Here is a 13,333-nt window from a genome sequence, read left to right on the forward strand (position 1 = left end):
CCATGACGACATCACGGAGCTGGCGGATGTCAGAGACCTTGCACTCCTCCACCTTCCATTTGAGGATGCCCCACAGATGCTCAATAGGGTTCAGGTCTGGAGACATGCTTGGCCAGTCCATCACCTTTACCCTCAGCTTCTTTCGAAAGGCAGTGGTAGTCTTGGAGGTGTGTTTGGGGTCGTTATGTTGGAATACTGCCCTGCAGCCCAGTCTCTGAAGGGAGGGAATCATGCTCTGCTTCAGTATATCACAGTACATGTTGGCATTCATGGTTCCCTCAATGAAATGTAGCTCCCCAGTGCTGGCAGCATTCATGCAGCCCCAGACAATAACACTCCCACCACCATGCTTGACTGTAGGCAAGACACACTTGTCTTTGTACTCCTTACCTGGTTGCCACCAAACACACTTGACACCATCTGAACCAAACAAGTTTATCTTGGTCTCATCAGACCACAGAACATGGCTCCAGTAATCCATGTCCTTGGTCTGCTTGTCTTCAGTAAACTGTTTGCGGGCTTTCTTGTGCATCCTCTTTAGAAGAGGCTTCCTTTTGGGATGACAGCCATGCAGACCAATTTGATGCAGTGTGCAGCGTACTGTCTGAGCACTGACAGGCTGACCCCCCACCCCTTCAACCTCTGCAGCAATGCTGGCAGCACTCATACGTCTATTTCCCAAAGACAACCTCTGGATATGATGCTGAGCACGTGCACTCAACTTCTTTGGTCGACCATGGCGAGGCCTGTTCTGAGTGGAACCTGTCCTGTTAAACCACTGTATGATCTTGGCCACCGTACTGCAGCTTAGTTTCAAGGTCTTGGCAATCTTCTTATAGCCTAGGCCATATTTATGTAGAGCAACAATTCTTTTTTTCAGATCCTCAGAGTACTTTGCCATGAGGTGCCATGTTGAACTTCCAGTGACCAATATGAGAGAGTGAGAGCGATAACACCTAATTTAACACACCTGCTCCCCATTCACATCTGAGACCTTGTAACACTAACGAGTCGCATGACAAAGGAGGGATAATGGTTAATTGGGCCCAATTTGGACATTTTCACTTAGGGGTGTACTCACTTTTGTTGCCAGCGGTTTAGACATTAATGGCTGTGTGTTGAGTTATTTTGAGGGGACAGCAAATTTACAGTTATACAAGCTGTACACTCACTACTTTACATTGTAGCAAAGTGTCATTTCTTCAGTGTTGTCACATGAAAAGATATAATAAAATATTTACAAAAATGTGAAGGGTGTATTCACTCCTGTGAGATACTGTATCTGTGTATGTATATGAGTGCAATAACTCCATCTGTGAAATTTCCTTGCTACAAAATATTCCACAGTCAACTGTTAGTGGTATTATAACAAAGTGGAAGCAACTGGGAACAGCAACAACTCAGCCACGAAGTGGTAAGCCATCTAAAATGACAGAGCGGGGTCAGCACATGCTGAAGCGCAGTGTTCAGAAATGGCCAACTCTCTGAAGGCCACATGAAGTTTGGAGGTCTTTAACTACTGATTTTGCAGATTAGCACAACAGTGCTTGGAGAGCTGCATGGAATGGGTTTCCATGGCTGAGCAGCTGCATCCAAGCCTTAAATCACCATGTGCAATGCAAAGCGTCAGATGCAGTGGTGTAAAGTATGCCGCCACTTTACTCTACAGCAGTGGAAACAAATTCTCTGGAGTGATGAATCCCACTTCTCTGTCTGGCAATCTGATGGTCGTGTCTGGTTTTGGTGGTTGCCAGGAGAACGGTACTTGCCTGACTGCATTGTGCCAAGTGTAAAGTTTGGCGGATAGGGGACTATAGTGTGGGGTTGTTTTTCAGGGGTTGGGCTTAACTGCTTAGTTCCAGTGAAGGGAACTCTTAAGGTGTCTGCATATCAAGTTTTTTTTTTTTTGGACAATTGTGTGCTCCAAACTTTGTGGGAACAGTTTTGGGATGGTCCCTTTCAACATGACTGCGCACCAGTGCACAAAGCAAGGTCCATAAAGACATGGATGAGCAAGTTTGGGGTGGGGGAACTTGACTGGCCTGCACAGAGTCCTGACCTCAACCCAATAGAACACCTTTGGGAGGAATTAGAGCGGAGACTCCGTGCCGGGTCTTCTCGTCCAACATTAGAGGCTGAACTCACAAATGCGCTTTTGGAAAAACATTTCCATAGACACACTCCTAAACCTTGTGGACAGCCTTCCCAGCAGAGTTGAAGGTGTTATAGCTGCAAAGAGTGGGCCAACTCAATATTGAACCCTACCGACTAAGACTTGGATGTCATTAAAGTTCATGTGCATGTAAAGCCAGGCGTCCCAATACTTTTGGCAATATAGTGTATGTTGTGCTAACTGTAGTTGTGCTAATCTGAAGGCCACGTGAAGTTTGGAGGTCTTTTTGCTATTGACCGTGGAATATTTATTAGGAAGGAAATTTCACAGATGGACTTAATGCACAAGTGGCAACCTCTAATGGTACCACACTTGAATTCACTGAGCTCCTGAGAGCGACTAATTCTTTCACAAATGATTGTAGAAGCAGTCTGCATGCCTAGGTGCTTGATTTTATACACCTGTGGTCATGGACGTGATTGGAACACCTGAATCCAATGATTTGGAAGGTGTGCCAATACTTCTGGCAATAAGTTTGTGTGTGTATATTGTATGTGTGTTTTGACAATAAATGTCCCTACATTTGCCCCACATCTGGTGATTTATTAAAGTGGTTGTAAAGGCTCAAGGTTTTTGACCTTCATGCATTCTATGCATGAAGGTAAAAAAAAAAACCTTGTGTGCAGCAGTGCTCCCAGCCCCCTCAATACTTACCTGAGCCCCATAATGATCCAGCGTTTTTGTATTTTAATCACCTCCTGGGTTTTTTTGTTTTTTTTTTTTTTTTTGCTAAACAAACTAAAAAACACTGAAAATATTATTTAAAAAAAAAAAAAAAGTTTTTTTTTAGTTTGTTATAAAATTTTGTAAATAAGTGCTTTTTCTCCTTCACTGATGTGCGCTAATTAGGCTGCAGTGATGGGCACTGAAATGTGGCACTGATAGGTGGCACTGATGGGCATTGACAGGCATCACTGATGAGCACTGAAAGGCAGCACTCATATATGGCACTGATAGGTGGCACGGATAGGCTGCACTGACTGGCACTGATAGGATACATTGATGGGCGGCACTGATAGGTGACACTAAAAGGCAGCTCAGATGGGCACTGATATGTGGCATTGATGTGCACTGGTAGGCACTGATATGTAGCACTGATGGGCGCTGGCACTGCTGGACACTGACAGGTGGCACTGCTGGGGCTACACTGATCATCAGTGCCCTGATGATTAGTGCACATGTCCCCTCTGAGGGATGCCGATTACCGGCTCACCTCTCGTGAGGAGAGAAATGCTGATAACTGGCATTTCCCTATTTACATGTGATCAGCTGTGATTGGACACCGCTGATCAAATGGCCGAGCCGACATCTTTGGCTCTTTCCGTTGATCGGTGATCCGCTGTGTCCGAGGGACACAGCGCACCACCGATCGCCGCGCTGCACGCTCCCGGAGCCGCGCATGCGTGGTTAGAATGGGAGGACGTCATATGACGTTCTCCCAGAACGAGAGAACCGCCTTGTGCCAGTCATTACCTTATATGGCGGGCGGGAGGCGGTTAAGGACCACCCCTGGTCATTGTTTTTGATAGGGAGCTACCAATCGTGTGTGTATTGTGATAGCCAATCACTTAATCAGGACGCTACCTCTACCTCCTGACATTAAGACCCTGTTAAAGGGCTGCCAAGTGGTGGCAAGCAGTTATAAACATTTTATTTATTAAGTGTTCTTGCATTGCAAGACCACTTACTGTTATCTCACATATATATTCTTATTATTATAGCCAAATTTTTCAACCCTAACTCCTCCCACAGTTTTTACACTACATAGACAAGTAATATACCGAAACGTGCGGATTGTTCCCGATTGGTGTGCTATTACTTTGTGGAACATTTCGCCGAATGGTTCATGAAATATCGATGTTTTTGTGGTGAAATTGGTCCCATAGGAATGAATGGCGGAATGTTCAAAACTAGGGTGGGAGCTGACAAAAGCTTCAGTGTGAGCTGAAAAATCAGGACATGATTTCTAAACTGCCATCACTCCCTCATTTTCAAGCCCACCTACACAAATCTTGTATCAAAACGTTCAGCTATCCCCGCTGCCACTAAAAATGTCCACGGCTAAGCCATAGTCCTGATAGTTTTCACAATATGCCCATTTGTTTGCAACTCACGCCGCCCATTGACATTCATTGAAACTCCACTCTAGCCACCTCAAATTTGAAGGGCAATTTCTAAACTGCGACTGTGCCTTTATTTTTAATATTTCAGAGCAATACTATGCATCAAAATGTAGGTCTGGGTCTTGTGATTCTCACAATATAAAGCTCTTCAGTGTAGGAATTATCATTTTTAAACTACAACCATTTGAAGATGGCAACCGCCAGTGAAGTGAGCAAGTTGGAGCAGTTTGTTACTCCAGCCACTCCAACCACACAACAGTTACTCAAGCCACTCCACCCAGTTACTCCATCCACTCCAGTTGTAGACTACTGGTGGAGGCAAGAACACTTCACACAATTTCCCCAGAAATTGTAGCTTTTCTAGTTTTTATTTTGTTTTGATTTGGTTTTTACTTTAGCCAGATAGTACTGCTTCCTGCGATATTGGCACCCCATGTCTCACAGGCACTGGTGACTGTGTCATGTCTACTCCCTCAACTATCCTTGGTCATTAACAAAATGAACTGAAGTCAGCAGGGACCACAAATACAAAGGGATCTGTATTATCTGGTAAAAACTGTTGAGCTGTTTGAAGATTGCTGACATTACATTATAACACATCAGCAGTAAATGCATTCTAAGCCTTCTAATGTTATGGATATTATAGTGCCTGGGGTTAGCATTTAAGAGATGGAAGGCAAGTGGAAAAAACATCTCTGCATGCCATGTCCTCCATAGTATTGATAATCAACGTGGATAAACGCATATTTAGTAACTTTTTTTATTTACATTTCATAGAATATTTTCATGTTTTCACAAAGACTTAGTGTGTTTGTATAAATGTAATTGATGATAAGCTATATTGTGCTGCACTTTGTCATTTTTCCAAATAGCAAAGCAACATAGTAAATAGGAATGTAAACAACATCTTACTTTACTTTAAATTCAGGGTATTTATCTTTTTCTTTTTTTTCTTTTTTTTTTTAACATTTTAACAGAAACGTGACATCCAGTTGCTAAAGGCATATATGAGAGCAATCCGCAGTGCCAACCCTAATCTTCAGAACTTGGAGGAAACAATAGAGTATAATGAAATTCTTGAGTAAGTAGTGGTATCCATAGAAATTTCGCATTCTCACTTGAGAAGTTTGATCGTGGGTGCATCTGTTGCCACTGAAAAATAGATTGGAAGTTAACTGACTGGTCAATTTTGGGTCCAGCTCATTAACATGACTATATTTATTGGTAAAGGGATGTCCTAATGAGGAATCATAATGACCTGTTAAAAAGTAAGTTACATTTACTAAAGGTATAAAACACATTTGAATGACATGGGGGGTCTATGAGAGAGATATAGGATACAGGTAATGAATATTTTCTACACCAAGCCATCTAAAAGAAGTTGGTCCTTTCCTAGCAACATTGTCTTAAAGTCAGTCATTCTCGGTTCAATTGCCTTGACCCTTTATCTTCACTTAGGATGATAATGCTGAATATTTTATTTTTTTGACATAGGGTGCATCAGTTTAATGGCTGTATGATAGGGCTCCTGTGATCTCAAATCTTTTAAGGCTCTTTCACATGGTGTACCTCTGCTCCATTCAGCAGGGGATCCATGAGCAGATCCCCCTGTGAATCAGAGCTGAATGGGACAGGTGTCTCGTGTTTTTTTTTTTTTTGTTTTTGTTTTTTTTTTTCATCTGTGCTGATTTGTGTCTGCATTTACACAGCAGACGGGTGGACCCGTGATGGCTGTATGGCAGCCAGATGGAAACGGACTTGTGTTCTTTTACATCATGCTTCCTCCAATCCATAACATTTAGGTCAGAAAAAACTGAAAAGGACGCAGGGGACACAAGTCCGTTTTTATATCAGCCTGCCCATAGAACCATATAAAGCTTCCAATCAGGTCCACCTGAAAAACGGACAGGCAGACCAGATCGCAAAGGGTCCCCCCCGGGGGCTGATTTTTGAACGCAGATTTATTTTTAATGTGGTCGAATCCTCAGACTACAGCTCATAATGGTGACCATATATAGGCAAGTTTATAAACCAGAACCAACTGTTCAGAATCTTCCAATCCTTTTCTAAACTGCCACATACCAAACATGTTGTATATGTGGTTCTTTTGAAGTACTTGATAGTTGTCTCTAGTAAACTCCATTTGTTTCATTGCAAGAAGCACTTAAATGTTCTAATAGATGCGTCGTCGACACATTCAAGTATTTGAAATGATTGTCTGGCTTATCTAAGATTACATTTACCCTTTGATTTTACCATACAGGTGGGTAAACTCTTTACAGCCTGCACGTGTGACCCGATGGGGTGGAATGATCTCGACGCCAGACGCTGTGTTGCAAGCTGTTATCAAACGCTCACTAGTAGAAAGTGGCTGCCCAGCATCTATAGTGAATGAGCTCATAGAGAATGCCCATGAGCGCAACTGGCCACAGGGCCTGGCCACACTTGAGACACGACAGATGAACCGGAGGTATTACGAGAACTATGTGGCAAAACGGATTCCAGGAAAGCAGGCTGTTGTGGTGATGGCCTGTGAGAACCAACATATGGGAGAGGACATGGTGCTGGAGCCTGGCCTGGTTATGATCTTTGCTCATGGTGTGGAGGAAATATAAATGCACTCCGGCAACTGTATACACACTTGTTTTGCTTCTCCGTGTGCTCCATCATGTTACCTGAGATAACATCTGAAATGCTAAGTCTCCAGATCCTGCTCTTGCCACTGGTGCCTACTGGTTGAGTACTGTGTGACGACTTGCCATTGTTGTGCTTTTTTCTTTGTTAAATAAAGACTCATTCTAAGCTTTATTGGCTTTTAGTTTCCTCCATAGTGCACTATGGCCAAGCTTCCAGCACAAGCAAACCCAGTCCAAAGTCATGTTAATTTCCTTCTGCTTCATGTTCGCTGGATGTGCTTTTACTAGTTCCTCAGGAGGAGGGGGCAGACTTCAACAACTTGGCAAAAACTAGAGAGAAAAGACTAAACGAAGACACTACAAAGAAGGGGCATTGTGCAAGATTTATGGGCATTTGTAAGTTAGGGTTGCCGAGGCACCCTCCTTAAATCACTGGCATCTACAACTTGAATTTGGACTTGTGCAGACCCACTAGAACCTGATCTGGCAGGGATTTTTATGTGCAAGCAGGCTAGAAGAAAAATTACATATTTTTTTATTAATCCCTCAGTTACTTGGCACTAATGTTAGATGTTCATTTTTGTTCTGGTGTGGCCACTGTCACAATAAAATATGAAAAATCAGCAGACCATGCAGCAGTCATACTCCACTCCAAACCTTTGTTGTGTTCAAGCTGTTTTCATGCTTCATTGTGATCCGGTGCAACACTCCAACCCTCTATATTCAGTCTTCATTGGATGAATGGCAAACAAAATAGCTGTGGACATGTATTAGAGTATGTTGTGAGTTTTATAAACCTGATTTTTTTTTTTTTTCCTACGCAAGGGATCATGCACTTATTTGAGGTGCTTGTACAGAAATGTAATTTGTTTTGTTTTATCTTTGCACCAATCAAGAATTCTTCATGCATTGAACTTTGGTGCAGTATTCTTCTTGGCTACAAAGCTTTTATCTTGTGTAACCTTTTTTTTTTTTTTTTTCTCAGAACTTTCATTTCACACTTTTTGTTTTTTTCTTTTCTGTCAAGCATGCATGTTAAATTTGTCATATTCTTTTCATATTCATGAAAAGGCTTCAATGTCGATTTGACAGTGGAAGAGAGATTTCAGTATTTTAGTTATACTTTCAGTATAATTCATATCTGCATTCTAACCACATTTGAGGTTTAGCATGTCATTTTTTTAACAAATTGTTCCAGAGATTTACACCTCAGCGGTGCCTTTTCTTGTGTGTAAAGAAAAAAAAAAAACTTGAAGGTCATGCAGAGCACTGCTTGTTCTGTGTTCCAGTACCACCTGTCTTTGTTTATTTTCTTGTTGATCCTGCAATAGCTTTATATGTATTTTTGTTTCCCAGTTATGTTCAATATTTGTGCTTCAGTATTTTTGTATTTGTTTTTTTGATTTTTGTATGTATGGTTCCTTTTGTCTATTTTAATATACATAAAACATAAAGTACACGGTTTTTGTGTGTTACCTTAAGTCACCTTATATTTTACTATCAACCTAAAGCAATTGTTAGTGCACAATTAAAATGGTTAAAAAATGCTTCACCTGTGATGTGTGCTGAAAATGCCCTTCAACAGACCTCCCTACTATGTGTATATTGTGTTGAAATGGTTTATACAAAATGCCCAGAGCATACACTGCAGCTTTACTACATGCTGATATGTGCTGTTTCTTGGTAGACAGACTTCAAAGACCTTGTGGAGAATCTGTACTCTTAATCCTCTTAGGCAGTGTCCTTTTGAAGTCGGATAAACATTGAAAATTAATAATTTTTCACTTCTTGGGGTTCTTTTATGTATTTTAAGACCAGTTAAGAGCAGTTATATGTACAAATTCTTGTTTCTGTGCAGGTATGTGTATTATGCTGCTTTTTGTATAATGCGAGGGGTACTCTGCTTTTTTTTTTTTTTATTTTATTTTATTTACTGATATTAAAATGTATACATATATAAAGCAATAGTTAATGTCACAGCACCTACTGCACTATTGTAATGGGTTGCTATAATGTGTGAAAGCCATTATAAACAGCAGGTGAAAACCTTGAACACAGCAACCAAAGAAACCCCCAAAAAATGCTAGCAGCTAAAATGGTCACTACCACCAGTGCATGTAATATGGCATCAAAGTGACAGGAGGTATGATTTGTGTCTCTTGACCTCTTCACCCAGTATTTGCTATCCCAGGTGTCAGTATAATTAATCTCAGCTGGCATGCATGTGATAGAGGATTTAATATAGACGGGTGCAGAAAATTCCCAATAGCACATTGAACAAAAAACTAAATATTTCTTCAATAAATATACATATGGAGCTAACAGAAATAGCCTTTTTCTTGGAGTTCTTTAATTTTTCAACACATTGTAACATCTGTCATGTTTGAAGGAAAATTATGACTAAAGGTCAATGTTATATCTATGCTGTCTGTTTTCAGAATGAAACATTTTAATGTGACCAAAGGATTCAGTTAGCTAAGAGACACTAATGCAGGCCATAGATGGGTCGAAAATCGGCCGATTTTTCTTTTAAAAAAACAAAAAATCGGTCGTTCAAGTGGCCGACGTTACCACCAATGGTAAAACAAAATCGGCCGATTTTCATCCCGTCTACAGCCGGCAAAAAGTGTCCCTGCAGAGAGCTCTGCTATTTCTTTGACAGTTCCTTGACATTTACAGAGGTTGCAACAATGTATCTATTTGTATCCATTTAGGATACAGATGTTTTTATTCGGAAACAAATAGATACAATGTTGCAACCGCTGTAAATGTCAAGGAACTGTCAAAGAACTGTCAAAGAAATAGCGGAGCTCTCTGCAGAGACACTTTTTGCCGGACTGGAATTCCTCTTATTTTCATCCTTCTTCTCCTTCTTCATCATCATCCTCTTCTTCATCATCCTCTTCTTCATCATCTTCTTCTTCTTCTTCTTCTTCCTCTTCTTCTTCTTCTTCTTCTTCTTCTTCTTCTTCTTCTTCTTCCTCTTCTTCCTCTTCTTCCTCTTCTTCTTCATCTTCTTCATCTTCTTCATCTTCTTCATCTTCCTCTTCTTCATCTTCTTCTTCATCTTCTTCCTCTTCTTCATCTTCTTCCTCTTCTTCATCATCATCCTCTTCTTCATCTTCATCATCCTCTTCTTCTTCTTCTTCTTCCTCTTCTTCATCTTCTCCTTCTCCTTCTCCTTCTCCTACTTCTTCTCCTACTTCTTCTGCTACTTCTTCTTCTTCTTCTCCTACTTCTTCTTCTCCTTCATCTTCTTCATCATCTTCATCTTCTCCTACTTCTTCATCATCTTCTCCTACATCATCTTCTCCTACTTCTTCTTCATCTTCTCCTACTTCTTCATCATCTTCTCCTACTTCATCTTCTCCTACTTCTTCTTCATCATCTTCTCCTACTTCTTCTTCATCATCTTCTCCTACTTCTTCTTCATCATCTTCTCCTACTTCTTCTTCATCATCTTCTCCTCCTTCTTCTTCATCATCTTCTCCTACTTCTTCATCATCATCTTCTCCTACTTCTTCTTCATCATCATCTTCTCCTACTTCTTCTTCATCATCATCTTCTCCTACTTCTTCTTCATCATCATCTTCTCCTACTTCTTCTTCATCATCATCTTCTCCTACTTCTTCTTCATCATCATCTTCTCCTACTTCTTCTTCATCATCATCTTCTCCTACTTCTTCTTCATCATCATCTTCTCCTACTTCTTCTTCATCATCATCTTCTCCTACTTCTTCTTCATCATCATCATCTTCTCCTACTTCTTCTTCATCATCATCATCATCATCCTCTTCATCATCATCATCCTCTTCTTCTTCATCCTCTTCATCCTCTTCTTCATCCTCTTCTTCATCCTCTTCTTCTTCCTCTTCTTCATCCTCTTCTTCATCCTCTTCTTCTTTTTCTTCTTTTTGTCTTCCTCTTGCAGGTCACTGCTCATGCGCAGATTTTTTATCGGTAAAAAACCGGACGATTAACCCATTATTGCCGCGAAAATCGGCCGATCGGCAAAATCGGCCGATTTTTTTCCAACTTTCCCGATTAAAAAAAACGGCCAAAATACCGAAAAACGGCCGAACAAATAGCCCACTAACGATCCGAAAATCGGCCGATTTTATTTTCGGCCGAAAAATCGGCCGATTTTCGACCCATCTATGGCCTGCATGACTCAAGAGGAAATCCCAGGCATAACCTCCTCCCAATTAGGCATAGCTTCAGTTTTTTTTGTTAGCATCTTAGGTGATGGTCATGCATGTGCAGATTCGTATACATACATTTTATTTGTTGCCTATGGCTAAAATTACCAAGGGGAATGGTACCCACACCCTGCTTTGTACACACAGGTATGGCCTGTAATATGATTGACACCAGACCCTGTGTTGTGGGACTCTATTTTCTATTGTCTGGTGGACTGGTAGGGTACTTTACAGGGTCAAGGGTGGAGATCCCCAGACTAGGGAGCTGTTTCCCTTAAGGTCATAAAGGTGTGCCTTCCGAGATGTGAAGTTTGAAACTCCTGGGGATACTGCTGCATGGACTGGTGAGTGCTCTGGTAGTAGATTCTCCTTGTACTTGTGTCCTGATCACCCTGAGCACGACTAGGCTGAAGCCATGTTTAGGGGCAAATCGGGTCATTTTGGCACAAAAATAAATATGGTCCCAGATAACTTATTAGACGGAGAGTAATCTGGTTGTAGTTTCCCTTGAAATATTTCCACTGGAGGTTAGTGCTGGTAATTGTTGTCCCCTCTGTTTTTATCTGGTCTTTCCACTGTGTCTGGGGCATGTGTCTCCAGTTGGCTGGATTACAGCAACAGCTCTCCTGAGTCCTTTTCGGTTTGTGACCCAGAGGGTCCAAACGGCAATGTTCCTCTTTCTCTTTCCTTGTTGACGAAGGAGGAGCAGCCAGAAGAGAAGGTGGAAGGGGAAAGAAAATTTTCAGAAGATGGGAACAAGGATCATTCCCCTTTTTGAGGGATCGCCTCCTGAGGGATCCCAGAGTCTAGTCCTGTTTCAGACTAAAGACCTTTTTTGTGGATTTTTTTTTTTTTTTTTGCAAAAGTGGTCCATTACTTCTTCCAGAATCATCTGTCCCTAATGTTACAGTTTGGATCCTGGCAGCCACCATAGCATCCCTCAATTGTTCCTTGTACATCCCCATTTATATGTGGACTGGGCTCTCTCTGAAAAGATGTTCGATCCACCAAAATTATTTGCACAACAATATTCTATGGTAAGAAATGGAGTATGCCTGTGTTGGTTCCACCAGTTTCTTTCCTCAATAGAACCCTCATGGTTCAATTGCAACAAGAAATGCTGTTATTAAATCTTCTTTAAAATTAGGCTTCCAGCCTCTTTTCCAAAGTCACCTTCACTATGGTGGTAGTGGCCTTAAAAATCACAGATTGCAGCCAGGACTGTTGTTAGAAATTATGAGTCCCCCATACAGCCTGTGTTCAGACCCTAACACAGACAGTGTACATTTGGGCCAATCATCCACACTGGCACACCTGTCATTAAGACCTGCGGCTGTTCGTACAGCTGCATCCCCATTGTTCATGCAGCTGGAACTGCCTGCTGCTCTAACTGCTCATTCACACTGTATGGGCCAGAGAACCCATATGAATGAGCCTTTCCTTTTTAAATTTTTTTTTAATGTATTACATTTTCTTCCCCCTCCATTGATGGGGGGGGGCGGCTTTGGTGAAATATCCAGGGGCCTAGGCAGATCCTTGATGTCTCATGTTTGAGATTGAGAAGGAAATTTGAAGACCTAGATCCACAATCTCTTCTCTGTACAGAATGCTTCCTGTTCATTCAGCTACGGAGACTCATGTTCATTCATAAACTGAAGCATACTAAACACTGTGTACTTTTTTTCAGTTATGAATGACCACGGTGAGTGTGTTCATTCAGAAAGGAAGGAAGCCAGTAATAATCACATATTTGGGGGAAAGGTGCACACAGAACAGTCTGGGCAGCTGAGGGAAGAGAATGTGGACAAGAGGGGGTGATCAGTGGGGGAACAAATACAGGAACCAATCACCTGTAGTTCCCCCTGCACCATCCGAAAGTCAGCGGTAGGGAGTGCAGGTAAGCGCAGGGGAAAGAGGCACACGAGGGGCCTGGGCAGCAGGGAGTGATTGGTGCTGCTGGAGTGCAATTACTAAAACTGATTCCCCTGTGTGGCTTTCCTTGCAGCAGCTGAAAGCCTGCAAAAGGGAGTATATGAAAAGCTGGCTTTCAGCTGCTTCAGGGAGAGCCACACAGGGGAATCGTTTCTAGTAATCTTAGATTGTAAGCTCTTATGAGCAGGGCCCTCTTATTTTATTGTAACTGTACGGTCTCCTTTTCTATTGTAAGCGCTGTGTAAACTGTTGGTGCTATATATAAGGCTG

General features: G+C 41.6%; 1 protein-coding gene across 2 annotated transcripts in view; it reads left to right on the plus strand.

Annotated features, from left to right (window-relative positions):
• RNF41 (ring finger protein 41) overlaps window positions 1-8,396 on the plus strand; it is a 99,247-nt gene extending 90,851 nt beyond the window's left edge. For both annotated transcript variants that reach the window (XM_089679917.1, XM_089679915.1), the window contains exons 5-6: window positions 5,274-5,377; window positions 6,560-8,396. In XM_089679917.1, the coding sequence (XP_089536043.1) occupies window positions 5,274-5,377; window positions 6,560-6,911 (456 nt within the window). In that variant the 3' untranslated portion in view covers window positions 6,912-8,396. The remainder of the gene's footprint in view (window positions 1-5,273; window positions 5,378-6,559) is intronic.
• Window positions 8,397-13,333: the final 4,937 nt, after the last annotated feature.

Source organism: Staurois parvus, unplaced genomic scaffold (assembly GCF_062004578.1).
Source record: "Staurois parvus isolate SC_StPar_1 unplaced genomic scaffold, SC_StPar_1.0 ptg000017l, whole genome shotgun sequence".
Taxonomy (NCBI): Eukaryota; Metazoa; Chordata; class Amphibia; order Anura; family Ranidae; genus Staurois; species Staurois parvus.